The sequence below is a fragment of the Heptranchias perlo genome, chromosome 15 (assembly GCF_035084215.1).
Source record: "Heptranchias perlo isolate sHepPer1 chromosome 15, sHepPer1.hap1, whole genome shotgun sequence".
Classification (NCBI taxonomy): domain Eukaryota; kingdom Metazoa; phylum Chordata; class Chondrichthyes; order Hexanchiformes; family Hexanchidae; genus Heptranchias; species Heptranchias perlo.
In genome coordinates this window covers 8,020,869-8,045,437 of record NC_090339.1, presented here as the reverse complement: position 1 = coordinate 8,045,437, position 24,569 = coordinate 8,020,869, and the positions used below count along the sequence as shown (strand labels likewise).

General features: G+C 47.9%; 1 protein-coding gene across 1 annotated transcript in view; it reads left to right on the top strand.

The window, feature by feature from the left end:
* The first annotated feature begins 12,009 nt into the window (after positions 1-12,009).
* The window catches only part of LOC137333191 (sodium- and chloride-dependent neutral and basic amino acid transporter B(0+)-like), a 52,252-nt gene continuing 39,692 nt past the window's right edge, over positions 12,010-24,569 (top strand). The window contains exon 1 of the mRNA XM_067997375.1: positions 12,010-12,162. Within this exon, the coding sequence (XP_067853476.1) occupies positions 12,010-12,162 (153 nt within the window). The remainder of the gene's footprint in view (positions 12,163-24,569) is intronic.

The following is a 24,569-nucleotide window of genomic DNA, read 5'->3' as shown; positions in this document are numbered from 1 at the left end:
CAGGCTCGAGGGGCCGATTGGCCTACTCCTGCTCCTATTTCTTATGTTCTTATGTTCATTCATTTACTGAACTTTCTAAACTGCAGCTGAGAGCTGAACATCTCTCATATATTAATGTACATTCACATCGTAAAATCTTGTAGGAATCATATGGACAATTAAATAGGAGAAATGTTTCTGGTCGATGCATGAGGCCAGAATTGGAGGAGCGCAGAGATCTCGAAGGATTGTAGGGCTGGAGGAGGTTACAGAGATAGAGAGGGGCGAGGCCATGGAAGGATTTGAGAACAAGGATGAGAACTTTAAAATCGAGGTGTAGCCGGACCGGGAGCCAAGGTAGGTCAGCAATGTGATTGGTGAACGGGACTTGGGGCGAGTTATAGGCCAGTTAGCCTGACATCGGTAGTAGGGAAAAAGCTCAAATCTATTATTAAGGACGTAGGAACAGGGCACTTAGAAAATCATAATATGATTAGGCAGAATCAACACAGTTTTATGAAAAGGAAGTTGTGCTTGACAAACCTATTAGAGTTTTTTGAGAGTGTAACTAGCAGGGTAGATAAGGGGGAACCAGTGGATGTAGTATATTTGGATTTTCAAAAGGCATTCGATAAGGTGCCACACAAGAGGTTGTTATACAAGATTAAGGTTCATGGGTTTGGGGGTAATATATTAGCATGGTTTGAGGATTGGTTGATGGGCAGAAAACAGAGAGCATGAATAAACGGGTTATTTTCGGGTTGGCAGGTTGTAACTTGTGGGGTGCCGAAAGGATCGGTGCTTGGGCCTCAGCTGTTTACAATATATGTCAATGACTTAGATGAGGAGACTCAGTGTGATGTATCCAAGTTTGCTGACGATACAAAGCTAGGTGGGGAAGTAAGTTGTGAGGAGGACACAGAGTCTGCAAAGGGATATAGACAGGTTAAGTGAATAGGTAAAAAGGTGGCAGATGGAGTATAATGCGGGGAAATGTGAGGTTATTCACTTTGGTAGGAAGAATAGAAAAGCAGAATATTTTTTAAATGGTGAGAGATTAGGAAATGCCAGAGGGATTTGGGTGTCCTTGTACACAAATCATAGAATGTTAACATGCAGGTACAGCAAGCAATTAGGAAAGCAAATGGCATGTTAGCCTTTATTGCAAGGGGGTTGAAGTATAAGAGTAAGGAGGTCTTGCTGCAATTATACAGGGCTTTGGTGAGACCACACCTGGAGTACTGTGTACAGTTTTGGTCTCCCTACCTAAGGAAGGATATACTTGCCTTTGGGTCGGTGGGGGGGGGGGGGGCTGCAACGAAGGTTTATTAGATTGATTCCTGGGAGGAGAGGGTTGTTCTATGAGGAGAGATTGAATAGAATCATAGAATCATAGAAAATTTACGGCACAGAAGGAGGCCATTCGGCCCATTGTGTCCGCGCGGGCTGAGAAACGAGCCACCCAGCCTAATCCCACTTTCCGACATTTGGTCCGTAGTCCTACAGGTCACAGCTCTTCAGGTGCATATCCAGGTATTTTTTAAATGAGTTGAGGGTTTCTGCCTCTACCACCCTCTCAGGCAGTGAGTTCCAGACCCCCACCACCCTCTGGGTGAAAAATTTTTTCCTAATTTCCGCTCTAATCCTTCTACCAATCACTTTAAATCTATGCCCCCTGGTTATTGACCCCTCCGCAAAGGGAAATAGGTCCTTCCTATTCAATCTATCTAGGCCCCCTCATAATTATGTACACCTCAATCTAATCACCCCTCAGCCTCCTCTGTTCCAAGGAAAACAACCCCAGCCTATCCAATCTGTCATCAAAGCTAAAATTCTTCAGTCCTGGCAACATCCTCGTAAATCTCCTCTGCACCCTCTCTAGTGCAATTACATCCTTCCTGTAATGTGGTGACCAGAACTGTGTGCAGTACTCGAGCTGTGGCCTAACTAGTGTTTTATACAGTTCCAGCATAACCTCCCTGCTTTTATATTCTATGCCTCGGCTAATAAAGGAAAGTATTCCATGTGCTGCCTTAACCACCTCATCTACCCTACCTGCTACCTTCAGGGATCTGTGGACATGCACTCCAAGGTCCCTCACTTCCTCTACACCTCTTAGTATCCTCCCATTTATCTTGTATTCCCGTGCCTTGTTTGCTCTCCCCAAATGCATTACTTCACACTTCTCCGGATTGAACTCAATTTCCCTCTTTTCTGCCCATCTGACCAGTCCATTGATATCTTCCTGCAGTCTACAGCTTTCTTCCTCACTATCAATGGGCCTATATTCTTTGGAGTTTAGAAGAAGAGAGATGATCTCATTGAAACATATAAAATTCTTAGAGGGCTTGACAGGGTAGTTGCAAAGAGGCTGTTTCCCCTGGCTGGGTAGTGTAGAACTAGGGGTCATAGTCTCAAGATAAGGGGTCGACCACTTAGGACCGAGATGAGAAGAAATTTCTTCACTCAGAGGGTTGTGAATCTTTGGAATTCTCAACCCAAAAGGGTTTTGGATGCTGAGTCATTGAGTATATTCAAGATTGAGATTGATGGATATTTAGACACTAACGAAATCAACATAAGAACATAAGAAATAAGAGCAGGAGTAGGCCATCCGGCCCCTCGTTCAACAAGATCATGGCTGATCTTCTACCTCAATGCCATTTTCCTGCACTATCCCCATATCCCTTGATGCCTTTAATATCTAGAAATCTATCGATCTTTGTTTTGAATGTACTCAATGATTGAGTCTCCACAGCCCACTGGGGGAGGGAATTCCAAAGATTCACTACCCTCTGAGTGAAGAAATGTCTCCTTATCTCAGTCCTAATGACCTACCCTTTATTCTGAGACCGTGACCCCTGGTTCTAGATTCCCCAGCCAGGGGAAACATCCTCCCTGCATCTACCCTGTCAAGTCCTGTAACAATTTTGTATGTTTCAATGAGATCACCTCTCATTCTTCTAAACTCTAGAGAATACAGGCCTAGTCTAGTCAATCTCTTCTCACACAACAGTCCTGCCATCCCAGGAATCAGTCTGGTGAATCTTCTTTGCACTCCCTCTATGGCAAATATGTCAATTCTTAGGTAAGGAGACCAAAATTGTACACAATACTCCAGGTGCGGTCTCGCCAAGGCCCTATATAATTGCAGTAAGACATCTTTACTCCTGTACTCAAATCCTCTTGTAATAAAGGCCAATATACTATTTGCCTTCCTAATTGCTTGCTGCACCTGCATGTTAGCTTTCAGTTACTCATGTATAAGCACACCAGGCCCCTTTGAATATCAACATTTCCCAATATCTTACCATTTAAAAACTACTCTGCATTTCTGTTTTTCCTACCAAAGTGGATAACTTCACATTTTTTCACATTATATTCCATCTGCCATGTTCTTGCCCACTCACTTAGCCTGTCTATATCCCTTTGAAGCCTCTTTGCATCCACCTCACAACTCACATTCCCACCTAGTTTTGTGTCATCAGCAAACTTGGAAATATTACGTTTGGTCCTCTCATCCAAATCATTGATACAGATTGTGAATAGCTGGGGCCCAAGCACCGATCCCTGCGGTACCCCATTAGTTACAGTCTGCCAACCTGAAAAAGACCCGTTTATTCCTACTCTCTGTTTTCTGTCTGTTTACCAATTCTCAATCCATGCCAGTATATTACCCCCAATTCCATGTGCTCTAACTTTGTTAAACAACCTCCTGTGTGGGACCTTATCGAAAGCCTTCTGAAAATCCAAATACACCACATCCACTGGTTCCCCCTTATCTATTCTACTAGTTACATCCTCAAAGAACTCCAATAGGTTTGTCAAACTTTCATAAATCCATGTTGACTCTGCCAAATCCTATTATTCTTTTCTAAGTGTCATGTTATCACATCCTTTATAATAGATTCTAGCATTTTCCCTACTACTGATGTAGTTCCCTGTTTTCTCTCTCCCTCCTTTCTTAAATAGTGGGGTTACATTTGCTACCCTCCAATCTGCAGGAACCATTCCAGAATCTGTTGGATTTTGGAAGATGATAACCAACCCACCTCTTTCAAAACCCTGGGATGTAGATCATGAGGTCCTTGGGATTTATCGTCTTTCAGTCCCATTAATTTCTCTAATACTATATTTTTACTAATATTATTTTCTTTCAGTTCCTCATTCTCGCCAGACCCTTGGTTCTCTCGTATTTCTGGGAGGTTTTTTGTGTCTTCTTCCGTGAGGACAGACACAAAGTATTTATTTAATTTCTCTGCCATTTCCTTATCAAGGGATATGGGGATTGGGCATGAAAGTGGAATTGAGGTAGAAGATCAGCCATGATCTTATTGAATGGCGGAGCAGGCTGGAGGGGTCTTATGGCCTGCTCCAGCTCCTGTTTCTTATGTTCTTACATTCTTATGTTCTTAAGTTAGGATACGGGCAGCAGAGTATTCAATGAGCTCAAGTTTACAGAGGATGCAAGGTGGGAGGCCAGCCAGAAGAGCATTAGCATAGTCAAGTCTAGAAGTAACAAAGGCATGGATCAAACTTGCCAATCTGACTACCTATGGGACTATGAAATCCTTGAGATATTTTTGCCCCACCCATCGTGACCAGGTATGAGATTCCCAATGGTCAATCCTTTGTTTGCCATTCTAACTGAGGAGGAACAGGAACAGCAGGAGAGGATGAAGGAAAGGAAAGTGAGATAGCATTTGACGAGCATGCACACTTCAAGATATTATTCCTCCCTCGAAGAATATACAAGCAAAACCATAGTGAGGAGCTCTGTGTCAGAAGAGTGTGCTTCAACAAAGAGGCAGTAGGGTTGCTATGCCTACTACCACTTGAAGACCTGTGGCCATAGTCATTGACCCCATTGCTTTGTCTATGGCTGTGAAGGTCATGACTGTGGTCAATTTCATAGAATCATAGAACCATAGAAATTGACGGCACACAAGGAGGCCATTCGGTCTGTGTCTGTGCCAGACGAAAAAGAGCTATCCAGCCTAATCCCACTTTCCAGCTCTTGGTCCGTAGCCTTGTAAGTTATGGCACCTCAAGTGCATATCCAAGTACTTTTTAAATGTGTTGAGGGTTTCTGCCTCCACCTTCCCTTCAGGCAGTGAGTTCCAGATCCCCACCACCCTCTGGGTAAAAAAATTTCTCCTCAGCTCCACGCTAATCCTTCTAGCAATTACTTTACATCTATGCCCTCTGGTTATTAACCTCTCTGCTAAGGGAAATAGGTCCTTCCTATCCACTCTATCTAGGCCCCTCATAATTTGTAAGCCAATGGATCATTTCAGGCAGCCACAGTGGTCCTATGCAATATCAGACAGACTGCCATCCAGGCATTTATTCACCAGGTAACTAACATATGTGACACACTGGTGAATTCATCCAGTTTTGCATCACAGCGAGGCAGAGTGAGTCGGGGCCGTCCCGTTTTATGGGTGACTCGCTTTCCCAAAGTGCAGGGTACAATAAATGAAGCCCACATTGCTTTGTGAGCTCCCACGATCAATGCCCCCAACTTCCTGAACAGAAAGGACCACCACTCATTCAGTGTCCAGATCGTGTGTGATAACGTGCAAAGAATTCTTCACATCAACACGCTATTTGCTGGCAGTTACCATGATGCTTTCATTCTTTTAGCCCTCATTGAGCTCTTCAAGGACGACGGTCAGGTAAACGGGTGGCTTGTGGGTGACGAGGCCTACCCCCTGCTGCTTTGGTTAATGAACCCCCTGTAGAGAAGGGGTAAATGTGTGTGTTCTTACTTATAATTTACTCCTCAAATCAATAGGGTTCACAACATTGAATGTCAGATGTCATAGATTTATTAAGTATTGTAGCAGAATAACTGATCCCCGATTAAGGAAGTGGCCCTTTTAAGAAACTTCCCCTTTAAGAGGAGGAGTATGGCCCTTTTAAGAGACCTCACCTTTAAGAAGTAATTATGGCTGGAGGGTGGAGACATTCCCCAGTCAGGTGAGAGTTAAAAGGGTGAGGTACAAGAGAAATGGGGCTGCTGCTGAGACAGAGCCCCCCGAATGCAGCTGCAGCGGACCTGGGCAGTTGTAAGGCAGCTGAAAAAGAACCTGGGACTAGGACAGGGTACTTTGTGTTGCCAAAGGTACGGTAGTGTGAGTTTGCGTGGAGTGAATTAAAAAAAACGTGGTCTGAAGTACGAATTGGTCAAGGACTATTGTTTGTAGTATGAAGAAGTTTATGAGATAGTAGGACTCTGACAAATGGGCCTGATATTACCAGTGAGGCGACAGGGGGGCGACTGGGCGCGTGGGTAACCCGCCCAATAAAATCCATCCGTTCACCATGCGATCGTGGGTAAATTGGAGCCACTTAACGTGGCTTCTGGGTTTCCCGTCGGAAGCCTGTGAAGTGGGTCGACTGCGCACCCGCATCACAGGCTGTCAGCTGGAGGAGCTCTATTTAAAGGGGCAGTCCTCCAATGCTGCTCCTGGAGCAAAGACCCAAAATTACAGAATGGAGCAGCACAGGGGAAAGGCTGCTCCTAGGTTCAGCGATGCCTCACTCCAGGTGCTACTGGATGGGGTGAGGAGGAGGAGGGATATATTCTACCCAGTGGATGGGAGGAAGTGGCCTGCCTCTGCCACCGCCACCAAGAAGGCTTGGCTCGAGGTGGTAGAGGAGGTCACCAGCAGCAGCAACGTCTCCTGCACCTGGATACAGTGCAGGAAGCGCTTCAATCACCTAACTAGATCAGCCAAAGTGAGTACACTTACTCATTCTCCTACACTCTGTCTTCCACATCACCGACCCCACACCACAACTCATTCTGCACTGTCAACACTACTATATCACATCACTCCTCACACCCACTGAAAGCTCATCCTCAACTTACTTGCACTTACTCACCACTTCCTCACCTCCTCAGTACTCATCCTACCACTACCATGCAACCCAATCCTCATTCAATGTCATGGCTTTGTCTCATACTCACCCTCTGCTGCATCTCTTTCACAGTCAGCCTCACCCAAACCAATTCATCCAGTGGTTGGCCATGTCACCGTCACTGACTCATGCCTCTCTACTTTCTCCCCTTTATTGGAGAAGAGAGCCCAGAATGCACGGGAGAGGGCGAGGACCGGAGGGGGGCCGCAAAATATAGTCGTCCTCGCAGATGCGGAGCAGGAGGCACTGGAACTAAGCCGCAGTCTCGAGTGCCTGTCTGTCAGGGACGCCAAGACTGGCACCCCACAAATGGCTGGTGACAGAGCTTTGATATTCAGCACACACAATATCAATTGATGTCAACATGCCTTGCCATCTTCAGCACCTCTGTCATCATCCTTGATGTTGCCTTCTGTTCTCTTACAGGGCCTTCAGCGACCGCCGTGACGGCGGAGGTCGATTCCTCAGAGGACCTGCCGGCCTCTGAGGGGGCACTGTCACATCTGAGCGAGCCATCCACCAGCGCAGATACACACACCTCGGTGGGTCCCTGTCCTCAGTTAGTTGGGGTCGCACATGGTGAGTCACCACACACGTGAGCACGAGCACACAGTGGCAGGGGCAGCTGTGGAGAGTCCGCGTCGGTGGGAGCACTCCTCTCCAGGCTCTGCTCAGCTGGACATAGATGCTGAACCCTGGGGGCCATACATGAAAAGGAGAATGATCGAGGGGTAGCAGCACATTTGCGAGGTGCTGGAACAGGTGCCACACGCACTTTCCACAATTGCGCAGAGGTTGGAGGAATCCAACTCTTGAATGAGTGGAATGGTGGCACAGGTAAGGGAGGGTGGAGCAGTCTTTGGGGGGGCCCTCATGGGCACTGAAACCCAGAAGACCTAGGCCCAAAGCATCTAATCGGTCAGGGCATGAACAAGAACAACCTGCCACGGGGGATGCACCACGTAGGAGTACTTGTAAGCGTAAGGCGAAGGCTTTGTGGGCACAAATGGGATGCACAAGGGTGTTTGATGGTTTGTGATGTTTTTTATTTATATTTGCTTTTTGTTAATCGCACATTAAATATTATTATTGTCACCACTACTGCCACATCTTGGCCATTCTTGACTGGCTTGTTTAATAAGGCCCTTTCATGAGGTTCACCACGAACGGCCACACTTCATGCCGCCCATTGGATCACTCGACAATGGGTGTATGTGTATTGCAGGACTGTTTTGTGCAGGGTGGAGGGGGGGTGATGCTGTGGCCACTGCTCTGTCCAAGTGGTGAGGACTGGACTCTTCACACTGCCTGATGTTAGAAGAGCCGTTCACATATCAGTGACTCCCTGGCCTCAGGAGCAGCCAGGTGAGCCACTGTTCTGCCCATGGGTTACTGCTCCTCCTCTGCGTCCTCGTCCTCCTCAATGTGGGTGGCAGATGTGGATGGGGCCTCCTCCAGCAGCACCCCTCTCTGTTGTGCCATGTTGTGGGGCACAACAGACGACTATAATGTGTCCCACTCTGGTGCGTATTGAAGCGCTCCCCCAGAACGATCAAGGCAACTGAAGTGCATCTTGAGCAGCGCTATAGCATGCTCAATTGTCGACCTAGTAGCGATGTGGCTGTCGTTATATCGACACTGTTGCTCAGTGGTGGGGCTCCTTAGAGGTATCATGAGCCACATGTGAAGGGGGTATCCTTTGTCCCCGAGAAGCCAGCCCTTGCGGGCAATTGGTGCGTGGAAGAGGGGCGGGATGTTGGACTCCCGGAGGATGAAGGAATCGTGGCAGCTGTCAGGATATCTGGCGCACAAATGAAGGAATCTCTTGCGGTGGTCACAGATGAGCTGAGTGTTGATGGAGTGAAAGTCCTTCCTCTTGATGAATAGTCCTGGCTCATGTGGAAGTGCTCGTATTGCTATATGGGTGCATTCGATTACACCCTGCACCCGTGGGAAGCCAGCCACAGCGTAGAATCCCACTGCCCACTCTGTCTGGCTGAAGTCATCCATGGGGAATTTGACGTATGCGAGGCCATGCGAAACAAGCCGTCAGTGACCTGCCTTATGCACTTGTGTGCAGACGACTGAGACCCCGGCGATGTCCCCGTTGGCAGCCTGGAACGATCCAGAGGCAAAGAAGTTGAGGGCAGTGGTGACTTTGACAGCGACAGGTACGGACATGCTGCTCGGCCCAGCCAGGAGCAGCTCGGCATGAAGGAGGTTGCAGATGTCCGCGACTACCTGGCGACTGACTCTGAGCCTCCGTATGCACTGCTCCTCAGAGGTCCAGGAAGCTGAGACTCGGTTTGTAGACCTTGTTGCGAGGGTAGTGCCTCCTGCGATGTCTGTCTCTCTGTTGTGCAGATGCCTGTGGTGCAGCACTGTGTTGTGGAGCTCCATGTGGCGAAGGTGGACGGCGTGCCTGGCAAGGCTTGTGATGTTGCTCGTCCTCGGATGAAGTGATGAATGCAGCCATGGCGCCCCCTATCCTGATGATGTCAGTTTGAGGGGGTCCACAAAGTAGGTAAATGTTTTTGCACAGCAGCGTTTTGGGTATAAATTAAGAATTTTGAGTGAAAACACAAAGGTCTTGCAGCCAAAACTTTGTCTGAAGTGACTTATTGCAGCAGGGCACTCTGAGGTTTATCCCCCACCTGTCAAATAATCCTTTGCATCTCCCACCGGCTGCTGGCTGAAACACATCTGCTCCAACAGGGAGTGTTTCCCACAGCACGGGAAACACGCTGAGGATCCTTCAAAATTGCACCCCTGCCAAAATCTCCACTCAATGAGGTCTCTCAAGTACATCAACTTTCTGCTTAACTATGTAAATGATCATCCTGCTGGCTTTAATTGCCGGTGGGAGTCCCGCATTCGGGAGGTGCGCGCGCACCCGAATGCATCACTGGGGAACCTGGAAGTCAGCAGGTTGGAGCCGGGCTCCGAACCCGTTCTGGGATTCCGCCATTTTACGAGCCCAACGGACACGCTCCGCCATCCAAAAGTCGGCCCCATGGTGTCAGAAGTGGAATCGTGTCTGAGGGGGGAAAAAAAACTATCCAATATGGAGGAAACGTTTGAGGAATTGTTGTGTGCTCAGGAGAGGGCCAATCAGTTCCTGATCCATGACCTCCAGCAAGAGTCCTGGGCTAAAGGGTGTGCGCTGTGACAGGAAGCAAGGTGCTATGTAAGATGAGCAAAGTGTTGTGGATGAAGAAGCCGTTGTCCTAAACCAGGATCGTGATTGGGACTAGTTCTGGAAACTCTGTAAAGAAATGATGGTGGCTGATGTTAAGGAGTTTGAAGATATGTACAATTACACATTCGCGGAGGGTATTGTAATGGAGGCTTCCAGGAGTGAGCTGAGGAAGGAGCGTACGGGAATTTTTCAGGAAATCTCTGCACGTTCTTAGGAGTTCCAGAAGTCTAGAAAGGGTCGCTGATGAAGGCCGAGGAAGTCTGTCTGTAACCAAAGCAGTCCTGTAGAAGGCTTTCACCAGAATGAGAGAGAGCAGTGACGTGGTAACTGTCAAGAGGAAAACTGTTTGGATCGGGTCCTCAAATTGCAGGCCGAGCTGGAAGACACTGCCGGAGCTCTAGGGAGGACTAAGTCCAAAGCTATCAAACTGGCCAAGGAGATGTAGAGTCTGGAGTCCCACCTAAAGGACACCCAGAAGCTGCTCCAGGAAGAGAAAGAGAAGAATCTGAAGCAGAGGTGGTAGGTGGTCTCCCTGCAGGCTCAGCTGGCAAATGGCAAGAAGAGGCAGGTGCTGATTAGACAGGTCCACGAGCTATACGAGGAGTTCGAGTGCCTCAACAAGCAGCCGAGAAGGAGGACCTGTTAAGCTCCAAGGACGATGTGGACAAGAGTGTGCACAAGCTGGAGATGGCAAAGTAAGTGTGGGAGCAGCACCTTCCAAACCCGTGACCTCTACCACCTAGAAGGACAAGGGCAGCAGGAGCATGGGAATACCGCCACCTGCATGTTGCCCTCCAAGTCACACCATTCTGACTTGGAAATATATCGCCGTTCCTTCATCGTCGTTGGGTCAAAATCCTGGAACTCCCGACCTCACAGCATTGTGGGAGAACCTTCACCACACAGACTGCAGCAGTTCAAGAAGGCGGCTCACCACCACCTTCACAAGGGCAGTTAGGGATGGGCAATAAATGCTGACCTTGCCAGAGACGCCCACATCCCATGAACGAATTGTTTTTAAAAAAGGTGGAGGTGATGAGGACCCAGTTGAAGGAATGGGCCGATGAACTGCAGGGCATCGAGGACACCAAGCTCCGCCTGGAGGTCGACCTGCAAGCCACGAAGGCATTTCAAGAGCTGAAAAGCCAGCTAATCGCAAACATCGTCAGCCTCTAGCTGTCAGTCAACGAGGTGGTTGACTAGAATGAGCTGCTCAAGCAAGCTGCATGGGTTCAGGAGGAAAGGCTGACCACACAGCTCAAAATATTGAACATGGAGATCATGAAGCTCCATAACTCCTTGATGCAAAAGGACGTGGAGCTGGAGGAAGAGAAGAAACTGAGGCGCCAGCTGGCAGAAGATTCGCAAAATAAAGAACGGGCGGTTCAGCAAGTTGTCCTCTATGCCCACTGGAAGTGGGAGACCCTCGAGGAAGCCCTGAGGGCCAAAAAGGACACGATGCTCAGTTTTGAGAGATAGAAGCCGAAAGAGAGTAAATTGCAACAAATGTCCGTGCTGAAAGAGGAGGCGGAAAGGATTTGCAGTGAGATGGCGTCTGTTGTCCTGCAGTATGAGACATTGAAGGTTGAGAAGGAAGCTGAAGTACAGATGCTCACTCAACAGATTCAGACTCTGGAAAGTAATCAGTTGGGCCTCGAAGACCTAAAGAGGGAGAGGAACGAAATGGTGCAGAAGGTGCAAGAGTTGGACACTGAGGTTGCGGAGCAGTCCTCTCACAACCAGGGCCTCCAGTCCACCTGTGAAACCCACAAAAGACCCATGTTAAAGAGGTTGTAGCTCTTGAAAGGAAGCAAGAGGTGACTGAAGGTCAAAGGAGACAATCCAATGATGAACGGGTGGAAAGATCTGCAAAACTGCAGCGTGATCTTTTCAATGCACTGACAATGGTCAAGAAGATCAGAGGCAACTTGAAAGAGCCCAGGAACAAGTTGGCCAGTCTTGAGGTGATTCCTAGGAATAACAAGACCCTCCAGGAGCAATTGGCTTCCCGGCAGGGAACTGTTGGAAAACAAGAGGCAGCGCTGGGAAAAGGCTTCGTAAGGTGGTTGCTTGACAGAGAGGTTCAGAGGGAAAGGACCAGTGATGAGTTGAAGGAGCAAGTTGCTCGGTGCAGGAGGAGCATATCACGGGTGCGAGCTGTGCTGCCATGACTTGCCTTAGATTTACCCTGTGTTCACCTCTCAGACTCTCCTCCCGCTCTCGGTCTCTCCTATTATACTGTGCTCACCTCTTGGACTCTCCTGCTTCACCTGTGATGTCGCACAGTACATAAGAACATAAGAAATAGGAGCAGGAGTAGGCCAATCGGCCCCTCGAGCCTGCTCCGCCATTCAATAAGATCATGGCTGATCTGATCCTAACCTCAAATCTAAATTCATGTCCAATTTCCTGCCCGCTCCCCATAACCCCTAATTCCCTTCACTTCTAGGAAACTGTCGATTTCTGTTTTAAATTTATTTAATGATGTAGCTTCCACAGCTTCCTGGGGCAGCAAATTCCACAGACCTACTACCCTCTGAGTGAAGAAGTTTCTCCTCATCTCAGTTTTGAAAGAGCAGCCCCTTATTCTAAGATTATGCCCCCTAGTTCTAGTTTCACCCATCCTTGAGAATATCCTTACCGCATCCACCCGATCAAGCCCCTTCACAATCTTATATGTTTCAATAAGATCGCCTCTCATTCTTCTGAACTCCAATGAGTAGAGTCCCAATCTACTCAACCTCTCCTCATATGTCCACCCCCTCATCCCCGGGATTAACCGAGTGAACCTTCTTTGTACTGCCTCGAGAGCAAGTATGTCTTTTCTTAAGTATGGACACCAAAACTGTATGCAGTATTCCAGGTGCGGTCTCACCAATACCTTATATAACTGCAGCAATACTTCCCTGTTTTTATATTCTATCCCCCTAGCAATAAAAGCCAACATTACGTTGGCCGCCTTGATCACCTGCTGCACCTGCATACTAACTTTTTGATTTTCTTGCACTAGGACCCCCAGATCCCTTTGTACTGCAGTACTTTCCAGTTTCTCGCCATTAAGATAATAACTTGCTCTCTGATTTTTCCTGCCAAAGTGCATAACCTCACATTTTCCAATATTGTATTGCATCTGCCAAATCTCCGCCCACTCACCCAGCCTGTCTCTAACCCTCTGTGGGGTTTTTTATGTCCTCCTCACTCTCTACTTTCCCTCCCATCTTTGTATCATCTGCAAACTTTGATATGTTACACTCTGTCCCCTCCTCCAAAAACAGTTAATAGCAATTGAACTTAAATAGTTGAAAGCAATATGCACTAGATTTTAAAGAGATTAACCCTTAAACTCTCACACGTACCAAACTCTCCATTCACACTGTGTTGTCCGCACACCGTGCTGTTCGCACTGACAGGCCCCTGTATTTCTACAGTTTGTGACTCAGATGAGTCAGGCCTGCCCCACCTTCAAGTACCAGTTTAATCTAGTTTACCAATTAACTTGCTACAGCAGCTCTCTGCTGAAGCCTGACAGAAACTTAAAAATTTAAACTTTAAAATTGAACTTAAACAGTTAATAGCAATTGAACTTATTGCTATTAAAATTGAGTAGTTTTCTCTTGTTGCAGATCTGCTGCTGCTTTTATTCCCCACTCTCAGTCTTCTGCTGCTCAGGTCCGCCGCTGCTCTGCAGAAAAAGTTAGGAAAAGCAAGGCAAAGCAGCACCTACTTCCCACACTCACCAAATTCGCAGCTGCTTCACTCTGTCAGATCAAAGCTTTGCAGTCCTACCACATCCAGTCGTGAATGGTGGTGGACAATTGAACAACTAATCGGAGGAGGAGGCTCTGTAAACATCCCCATCCTCAATGATGGCAGAGCCCAGCACGTGAGTGCAAAAGGCAAGGCTGAAGCGTTTGCAACCGTCTTCAGCCAGAAGGGCCAAGTAGATGATCCAACTCTGCCTCCTCCCGACATCCCCACCATCACAGAAGCCAGTCTTCAGCCAATTCGATTCACTCTACATGATATCCAGAAATGACTGAGTGCACTGGACACAACAAAGGGTATGGGCCCTGATAACATCCTGGCTGTAGTGATGAAGACTTGTGCTCCAGAACTAGCCATGCCTCTAGCCAAATTGTTCCAGTACAGCTACAACACTGGCACCTACCCGACAATGTGGAAAATTGCCCAGGTATGTCCTGTCCACAAATATCAGGACAAATCCAATCCGGTCAATTACTGCCCCATTAGTCTATTCTCAATCAACTGCTAAGTGATTGACAGTGCTATCAAGCGGCACTTACTCACCAATTACCTCACCAATGCTCAGTTTGGGTTCCGCCAGGATCACTCGGCTCCAGACCTCATTACAGCTTTGGTCCAAACATGGATAAAAAAGCTGAATTCCAGAGGTGAGGTGAGAGTGACTGCCCTTGACATCAAGGCAGCATTTGACCGAGTGTGGCACCAAGGAGCCCTAGTAAAATTGAAGTCAATGGGAATCAGGGAAAACTCTCCAGTGGCTGGAGTCATACCTAGCACAAAGGAAGATGGTAGTGGTTGTTAGAGGCCAATCATCTCAGACCCAGGACATTGCTGCAGGAGTTCCTCAGGGCAGTATCCTAAGCATCTTCAGCAGCTTCATCAATGATGTTCCCTCCATCATACGGCCAGAAATGGGGATGTTCGTTGATGATTGCACAGTGTTCAGTTCCATTTGCAACCCCTCAGATAATGAAGCAATCCGTGCCCGCATGCAGCAAGACTTGGACAACATCCAGGCTTGGGCTGATAAGTGGCAAGTGACATTTGCTCCAGACAAGTGCCAGGCAATGACCATCTCCAACAAGAGAGAGTCCAACCACCTCCCCTTGACATTCAATGGCATTACCATTGCCGAATCCCCCACCATCAACATCCTGGGGGTCACCATTGACTAGAAACTCAACAAATTCACACAAATACTGTGGCTACAAGCGCAGGTCAGAGGGTATTCTGCGGCGAGTGACTCACCTCCTGACTCCCCAAAGCCTTTCCACCATTTACAAGGCACAAGTCAGGAGTGTGATGGAATACTCTCCACTTGCCTGGATGAGTGCAGCTCCAACAACACTCAAGAAGCTCAACACCATCCAGGATAAAACGGCCCATTTGATTGGCACCCCATCCACCACCCTAAACATTCACTCCCTTCACCAGCAGCGCACCATGGCTGCAGTGTGTACCATCCACAGGATGCACTGCAGTAACTCGCCAAGGCTTCTTCGACAGCACCTCCCAAACCTGCGACCTCTACCACCTGGAAGGACAAGGGCAGCAGGCACGTGGGAACACCACCATCTGCACGTTCCCCTCCAAGTCACACACCATCCTGACTTGGAAATATATTACCATTCCTTCATCGTCTCAGGGTCAAAATCCTGGAACTCCCTACCTAACAGCACTGTGGGAGAGCCTTCACCACACAGACTGCAGTGGTTCAAGAAGGCGGCTCACCACCACCTTCTCGAGGGCAATTAGGGATGGGCAATAAACGCTGGCCTTGCCAGCAACGCCCACATCCCATGAACAAATTTTTTAAAACGCTTGGATAGAACACACGACAACGCAAAATCGTTGAGCAGAAATTGATAGCCAAGTTCCGCACCCATGAGGACGGCCTCAACCGGTATCTTGTATTCATGTCATGCTACACGTTACCCCACCAGCGAACAAATGTTATCTGTTTTTAATATAACGGGTCAGTTGCTGTCTTTTCTATGTTTCTACGCCTCTATCTCTTTTTTTTTTTTTTTTTTGGTGATTTGTATATTCGGAGACCTTGCAGGTAACACCTGTCTGTCTGCACACTGATTGCCTTGGCAACGGGCAGTTGAAAAAACTGTCTGTAATCACCAAGCATTGTTCTGTGATGTATAAATGCGATTTCATTTCGAGGATTTCATTTCCAACAACCTGAGGAAGGAGGAAGCCTCCGAAAGCTTGTGAATTTAAAATAAAATTGCTGGACTATAACTTGGTGTTGTAAAATTGTTTACAATTGTCAACCCCAGTCCATCACCGGCATCTCCACATCATGGATAGAAGTCAGAAGCAAGAATCATGTTACTGATTCACTGGGCTTTCAGGATAATCAGTAATAAATGATTTTTTTGAGCACAGGAAAAGCTTTAAAGAGAATAGTTGATCTGCTATGGCTTTGCTCATGAGAATTTTTTTTCAAACTCTGGGGTATAAATCCATCTTAGCTAATAGTGCAAAATAGTCGATAATGAATTGGCAGGCCATTTACACCTGCCCAATTTTTTTTTTCTTTTTCTTCATGAACTTCAATGAAAAAATAAACCGGGTCTCTTCCTGTAACTGTCTCTCTGCTTGTCATCTATTCTCTAATTCTTTCTCTTTTGCTCTTTGTTTTTCTTCCACTGTTTGGGTCTCCCTCTTTCTATCTCTGTGTTTGTGTCTCACATATTTCCTCTTTTCTGTGTATCTCTGTGTTTGTGCAGGAATCTTTTACTTACTTTCTCCCGTCATGAGTTTTTCCCAATGTTTCTCCCATCTTCTGTATATTTCTTACTCTGTAGGCCTCTCACCAAACTCTTCCCCTTTTTTCATCTGCAAGTCTGTCTCTTTTATTTCAATGTCTTGTTCTCTTTCCTTTCTTTCTCACCTCCCAGGGAATCCTACTGTTCAACTCAGGACTCCAAACTTTGATTTTTTTTTCTGGGATCTCAAAGTCTGATTCTGCTTGACTGGATCCTGCAATGAGTGGCTTGGTGAATGGAACCTGCTCAGTGATCGGATCCTGCTCAGAGTTGCTCAGTGAGTGGTTCTTGCTCAGATTGGATTTTACTCCATGAGTTGATCAGTGAGTGCTTATTGCTCGGTGTGTAAATTCTGCACATTTAATGGTTCTGTGAATGGATCCTGCTTAGTGAGTGGATCCTGCTCGGCCAGTTGCTCAGTGAATTGATTCTGCTCTGTGGCTCTTGATTGAATTGATCATGCTCAGAGTTGCTTGGTGAGTGGTTCTTGCTCACTGAGTAGATTCTACTCAGTGAATGCTTCCTGCTTGGTATGTAGCTCGGTGAATGGACCCTGCTCATTGGCTCGCTGAGTGGATCCTGCTTGGAGTGGCTGAGTGGACACAGCTTGGTGTGTGTCTGAGTGGATCCTACTTGGTGTGGCTTGGGGAGTGGATTCCGTTCGGGAGTGGATCATGCTCAATGTGTTGCTCAGTGAATTGATCCTGATCGGTGAGTGGATCATGCATGGTGAGTAGATCCTGCTCAGTTACCCAGTGGTTCTTGCTCACTGACTGGATTCTACATTGTGAATTGTTCAGTGAGTGATTCTTGCTTGGTGTAGCTCGGTGAATGGATCCTGCTCAGTGAGTAGATCTTGCTTGGACTGGCTATTGCTTGATGTATGGTTCCTGCTTGGTGAGTGGCTCGGTGAATGGATCCTGCTTGGTGAGTGGATCCTGCTCGACTCAGATCGGTGAGTGACTCGGTCAGGTGATCCTGCTTGGTACGTGGCTTGGTGAGTGGATCGTGATTGAGTGGATCCTGCTCATTGGCTTGGTGAGTGAATCCTGTTCGGTCTGTGGTCAGTTAATGGTGCCTACTTGGTGAGTGGATCCTGCTTGTAGAGTGTCTCAGTGAATGGATCCTGGTCCATGAGCAGATCCTGCTCAGCTAGTTACTCTGTAAATGGATCTTGGACAGTAAATGGATCCTGCTTGGTGAGTAGATCCTGCTCGGTTGCTCAGTGAGTGCTTCCTGCTTGGTGTGTAGCTTGGTGAATCAGCCCTGCTCAGTTGTTACTGCATGATGAGTGGATCCCGCAAAGTGAATGGATCCCGCTTGGTGCTCAGTGAGTAGATTCTGCTTGGAGTGGTTCCTGCTCATTGAGTGGCTCGGTGAGTGGATCCTGCTGGGTATGTGGCTCCTGATGGGTCAGTGGATCCTGCTGGGGGTGTGGGGCTGGGTCAGTGGATCCTGCTGGGGGTGTGGGGCTGGGTCAGTGGATCCTGCTGGGGGGTGGGGCTGGGTCAGTGGATCCTGCTGGGGGTGTGGGGGGCTGGGTCGGTGGATCCTGCTGGGGGTGTGGGGGGCTGGGTCGGTGGATCCTGCTGGGGGTGTGGGGGGCTGGGTCGGTGGATCCTGCTGGGGGGGGTGTGGGGGGCTGGGTCGGTGGATCCTGCTGGGGGGGGTGTGGGGGGCTGGGTCGGTGGATCCTGCTGGGGGGGGGTGGGGGGCTGGGTCGGTGGATCCTGCTGGGCGGGGGGTGGGGGGCTGGGTCGGTGGATCCTGCTGGGCGGGGGGGTGGGGGGGGGGCTGGGTCGGTGGATCCTGCTGGGCGGGGGGGGGGGGTGGGGGGCTGGGTCAGTGGATCCTGCTTTGGGGGGGGGGCTGGGTCAGGACATTGCACGGTGAGTGGCAGTGAGTGCTTCCTACTTGGTATGTAGCTCAGTGAATTGACCCTGCTCAGTGAGTAGCTACTGAATTGACCCTGCTCAGTGAGTGGTTGCTGCATTGTGGATGGTTCCCACTCGGTGACTGCTACATTGTAGGTGGGTCCCTCTGGGTTGCTGCCGCTTTGTGGGTGTGTCCCGCTCGGCTAGTTTCTCAGTGAATTGATCATGCTCTGTGTGGATCCTGATCGGTGAGTGGATCCTGATTGGTGAGTAGATCCTGCTCAGTTGCTCGGAGTGGTTCTTGCTCTGACTGGATTCTACGCCGTGAGTTGATCAATGATTGCTTCCTGCTTGGTGTGTAGCTCGGAGAATCGACCCTGCTTGGTGAGTGGATTCTGCTCGGAGTGGCTATGACTGGGTGAGTGGATGCTGCTCATTGAGTGGATCCTGATCAGAGTTGTTCGGTGAGTGGTTCTTGCTCAGCATATGGATTTTACTTCGTGAGTTGATCAGTTTGTAGCTCGGTGAATGGATCCTGCTCATTGAGAGTATCCTGCTGTGTGACTGAATCCTTATCAGTAAATGGATCCTGATCAGTAAGTGCAATGTGCTTGGTTAGTAGATCCTGTCCTGAGTTGCTCAGTGGGTGGATCCTGCTCTGTGTGCGGCTTGGTAAGTTGATCCTGTTCGGATAGTTACTCTATATCCTGCTTGGTGAGTGGATCCTGCTCGCTGAGTTACTCAGTGAATTGATCCTGCTGTTATTGGATCCTGATCAGAAAATGGATCCTGATCGGTGAGTGGAATGTGCTTAGTAGATCCTGCTCAGAGTGGATTCTACTCTGTGAGTTGATCAGTGATTGCTTCCAGCTTGGTGTGTAGCTCAGCAAATGGACTCTGCTCAGTGAGTAGATCCTGTTCGAAGTTGCTCGGTGAGTGGCTACTGCGTGGAGTGGATCCTGCTCATTGAGTGGCTCGGTCAGTGGAAATGGATCCTGATCAGTGAGTAGAATGTGCTGAGTAGATCCTGCTCAGTTGCTCGGAGTGGATTCTGCTTGGAGTGGCAACTGCACGGTGAGTGGATCCTGCTCATTGGCTTGGTGAGGGGATCCTGCTCAGTTTATGGATCATGCTCAGAATTGTTTTGTGAGTGGTTCTTACTCACTGAGTAGATTCTACTGAGTGCTTCCTACTTGGTGTGTAGTCTGCTCATTGGCTTGGTGAGTGGATCCTGATCGGAGTGGCTGAATGGATACTGTTTGGTGTGTGTCTTGGAGAGTGGATACTGGCTTGGTATGGCTTGGGGTGTAGATCCTGCTGGAGTGGATCACACTCAGTGTGTTCCTTAGTGAATGGATCCTATGCCGTGAGTTGATCAGTGTGTGATTCCTGCTTGATGTGTAGCTTGGTGAATGGATTCTGCTCTGAGTGGATCTTGCTTGGAATGGCTATTGCTCAGTGAATGAATCTTGCTTGGTGAGTGGATCCTGTTTGATCAATGAGTGGATTGTGCTTGTTGGAATGACCATAAGATGGTTACATCCATATCCAATTAGAGGGCGAGAAGGTTGGTTCTCAAACAAGCGTACTGAGCTTGCATAAAGGAGACTATGATGGTATGAGAGTGGAATTGATTAAAGTGGACTGGGAAAATAGATTAAAGGGTAAGACGGTACATGAACAGTGGTGTTCATTTAAGGAGTTATTTTACAACTTTCAAAAAAAAATTCCACTGAGGAAAAAATGGTGTAAAAGAAATGACAGCCATCCGTGGCTAAGTAAAGAAATTAAGGATAGTATCCGACTAAAAACAAGGACATATAAGGTAGCCAAACTTAGTGGGAGGATAGAAGATTGGGAAGTCTTCAAAAGACAGCAAAAAGTAACTAAAGGATTGATTAAGAAAGGGAAGATAGATTATGAAAATAAATTAGCAAAAAATATAAAAACAGATAGCAAGAGTTTCTACAATTATATAAAAAGAAAAAGGGTGGCTAAGGCAAACGTAGGTCCCTTAGAGGATGAGACCGGGAAATTAATGATGGGAAACATGGAGATGACAAAAATGCTGAACAAATATTTTGTTTCAGTCTTTACGGTAGAGGACACTAAGAATATCCCAACACTGGACAAACGGGGGGCTCTGGGGGGGAGGAGCTAAATACGATTAAAATCACTAAGGAATTGGTACTCAATAAATTAATGGGACTCAAGGTGGATAAATCCCCTGGACCTGATGGCTTATATCCTAGGGTCTTGAGGGAAGTGGCAGTAGGGATTGTGGATGCTTTGGTAATAATTTTCCAAAATTCCCTGGACTCAGCAAAGATCCCGGCAGATTGGAAAACCGCTAATGTAACACCCTTATTTAAAAAGGGTAGTAGGCAGAAGGCTGGAAATTATAGACCAGTTAGCCTAACATCTGTGGTGGGTAAAATTTTGGAGTCTATTATTAAGGAGACAGTAGCGGAACATTTGGATAAACATAATTTAATAGGACAAAGTCAGCATGGCTTTACGAAGGGGAAGTCATGTCTGACAAATTTGCTTGAGTTCTTTGAGGACATAACGTACAGGGTGGATAAAGGGGAACCAGTGGATGTAGTGTATTTGGACTTCCAGAAGGCATTCGACAAGGTGCCACATAAAAGATTATTGCTCAAGATAAAGAATCACTGGATTGGGGGTAATATTCTGGCATGGGTGGAGGATTGGTTATCTAACAGGAAGCAGAGAGTTGGGATAAATGGTTCATTCTCGGACTGGCAACCAGTAGCCAGTGGTGTTCCGCAGGGGTCGGTGCTGGGTCCCCAACTCTTTACAATCTATATTAATGATTTGGAGGAGGGGACCGAGTGTAACATATCAAAGTTTGCAGATGATACAAAGATGGGAGGGAAAGTAGAGAGTGAGGAGGACATAAAAAACCTACAAGGGGATATAGACCGGCTGGGTGAGTGGGCGGAGATTTGGCAGATGCAATACAATATTGGAAAATGTGAGGTTATGCACTTTGGCAGGGAAAATCAGAGAGCAAGTTATTATCTTAATGGCAAGAGACTGGAAAGTACTGCAGTACAAAGGGATCTGGGGGTCCTAGTGCAAGAAAATCAAAAAGTTAGTATGCAGGTGATCAAGAAGGCCAACGGAATGTTGGCTTTTATTGCTAGGGGGATAGAATATAAAAACAGGGAAGTATTGCTGCAGTTATCTAAGGTATTGGTGAGACCGCACCTGGAATACTGCATACAGTTTTGGTGTTCATACTTAGAAAAGACATACTTGCTCTCGAGGCAGTACAAAGAAGGTTCACTCTGTTAATCCCGGGGATGAGGGGGCGGACATATGAGGAGAGGTTGAGTAGATTGGGACTCTACTCATTGGAGTTAAGAAGAATGAGGGGCGATCTTATTGAAACATATAAGATTGTGAAGGGGCTTGATCGGGTGGATGCAGTAAGGATGTTCCCAAGGATGGGTGAAACTAGAACTAGGGGGCATAATCTTAGAATAAGGGGCTGCTCTTTCAAAACTGAGATGAGGAGAAACTTCTTCACTCAGAGGGTGGTGGGTCTGTGGAATTTGCTGCCCCAGGAAGCTGTGGAAGCTACACCATTAAATAAATTTAAAACAGAAATAGACAGTTTCCTAGAAGTAAGGGGAATTAGGGGTTACAGGGAGCGGGCAGGAAATTGGACATGAATTTAGATTTGAGGTTAGGATCAGATCAGCCACGATCTTATTGAATGGCGGAGCAGGCTCGAGGGGCCGATTGGCCTACACCTGCTCCTATTTCTTATGTTCTTATGTTCAATGGCTCAGTGAGTAGATCCTGCTTATTGGATCGGAGTGGATCCTGCTCGGGGATTGGCTCAGTCAGGTGATCCTGCTCGGTGCGTGGCTTGGTGAGTAGATCTTGCTTGGTTAATGGAGCCTGCTCGGTGATTTGCTTGGTGAGTGGATCCTGCTTGGAGTTGTTCGGTGAGTGGATCCTGCTTGTAGAGTGGCTCAGTGAATGGATCCAGCTTGTGAATGGATCCAGGTCCATGAGCAGATCCTGCTTGGCTAGTTACTCGGTGAGTGGATCCACCTTGGTGAGTTGATTCTGCTTGGTGAGTGACTCGGTGAATGGATCCTACTCTGTGAATGGATCCAGCTTGGCTCGTTTCTCAGTGAATGGATCCTGCTTGGTGAGTTGCTCGTGTGTGGATTCAGCTCCATGAGTGGATCCTACTGAGTGGCTCAGTGAATGGATCCTGCTCAGAGTGGCTCAGCAAGTGGATCCTTCTCTGTGAATGGATCCTGCTGGGTGAGTCACTTGTGAGTGGATGCTGCTTGAGGTGGATCCTGCTCGTTCTGTGGCTTGTTGAGTAGACCCTGCTCATTGGCTTAGTCAGGGGATCCTGCTCAGTGGGTGTCTTGGTGAGGAGATCCGGCTCGGTCAGTGGCCCGGTGACTGGATCTTGCTCAGTGAGTGGCTCCTGCTTGGCTAGTTCCTCAGTGATTGCTTCCTGCTTGGTTTGTAGCTCGGTGAATCGACCCTGCTCAGTGAGTGGATTCTGATCGGAGTGGTTATTGCTTGGTGAGTGGATCCTGATCAGAGTTGCCTGGTGAGTGGTTCTTGCTCAGCGTGTGGATTTTACTCCGTGAGTTGATCGGTTTGTTGCTTGGTGAATGGATCCTGTGCACAGTGGATCCTGCTCTGAGACTGAATACTTATCAGTAAATGGATCCTGATCGCTGCGTGGAATGTGCCCAGTTAGTAGATCCTGTTCTGAGTTGCTCAGTGAGTGGATCCTGCTCGGTGTGTGGTTTGGTGAGTGGATCCTGCTTGGCTAGTTACTCTGGATCCTGCTTGGTGAGTGGATCCTGCATGCTGAGTTACTCAGTGACTGAATCCTGATCGGTGAGTGGAATGTGCCCTGTGAGTGGATCCTTCAGTTGCTCACTGGTTTCTACTGAGTTGATCAGCGAGCGTTTCCTGCTTGGTATTTAGCTCAGTAAATGGATTCTGCTCAGCGAGTGGATTCTGCTTGGAGTGACAACTTCATGGAGTGGATCCTGCTCATTGAATGGATCCTGCTTGATGTGTAATTTGGTGAGTGGAGCCTAATTGGTCAATGGCTGCCAGTGGATCCGGCTCGATGTGGCCCGGTCAGTGGATCCTGCTGTGCCTAGATCCTGATCGGTGAGTAGAAAGTGCTCGGCGAGTAGATCCTGCTCAGAGTTGCTCAGTGAGTGGACCCTGCTTGGAGTGATTATTGTACAGTGAGTGGATCCTGCTTCGTGAGTGGATCATCAGAGTTGCTTCAAGTGGATTCTGCTCAGTGAATGGATCATGCTCAGAGTTGCTTGGTGAATGGTTCTTGCTCACTGAATAGATTCTACTCTGAGTGCTTCCTGCTCGGTGTGTAGCTCGCTGAATGGACCCTGCTCATTGGCTTGGTGAGTGAATACTGCTTGGTGTGTGTCATGGAGAGTGGATCCTGCTTGATGTGGCTTGGGGAGTGGATCCTGCTTGGGGAAAGAATTATGCTCGGGGTGTTGCTCAGTGAATGGTTCCTGCTCAATGAGTTGCTTAGTGAATTGATCCTGATCCGTGAGTAGGTCCTGCTCAGTGGTTCTTGCTCACTGGATTCTACGCTATGAGTTGATCAGTGAGTGATTCCTGCTTGATGTGTAGCTCGGTGAGTGGATCTTGCCTGGAGTGGTTATTGCTCGGTGAGTAGATCCTGCATGGTGAGTGGCTCAGTGAATGGATCCTGCTTGGTGATGAGTGGCTCGATGAGTGGATCCTGCTCGACCTGTAGATCAGTGAGTGGATCCTGTTTGGTCAATGACTCGAGTGGATCCTGTTCATTGGCTCAGGGTGGATCCTGCTCATTGGCTTGGTGAGTGGATCCTGCTCGGTCTGTGACTTGGTTAATAGAGCCTGCTCGGTGAGTGGATCCTGATAGGTGAGTGTATCCTATTTGAGTAGATCCTGCTCAAAGTTGGTGAGTGAGTGCTTCCTGCTTGATGTGTAGCTGTGAGTGGCTCCTGCTCA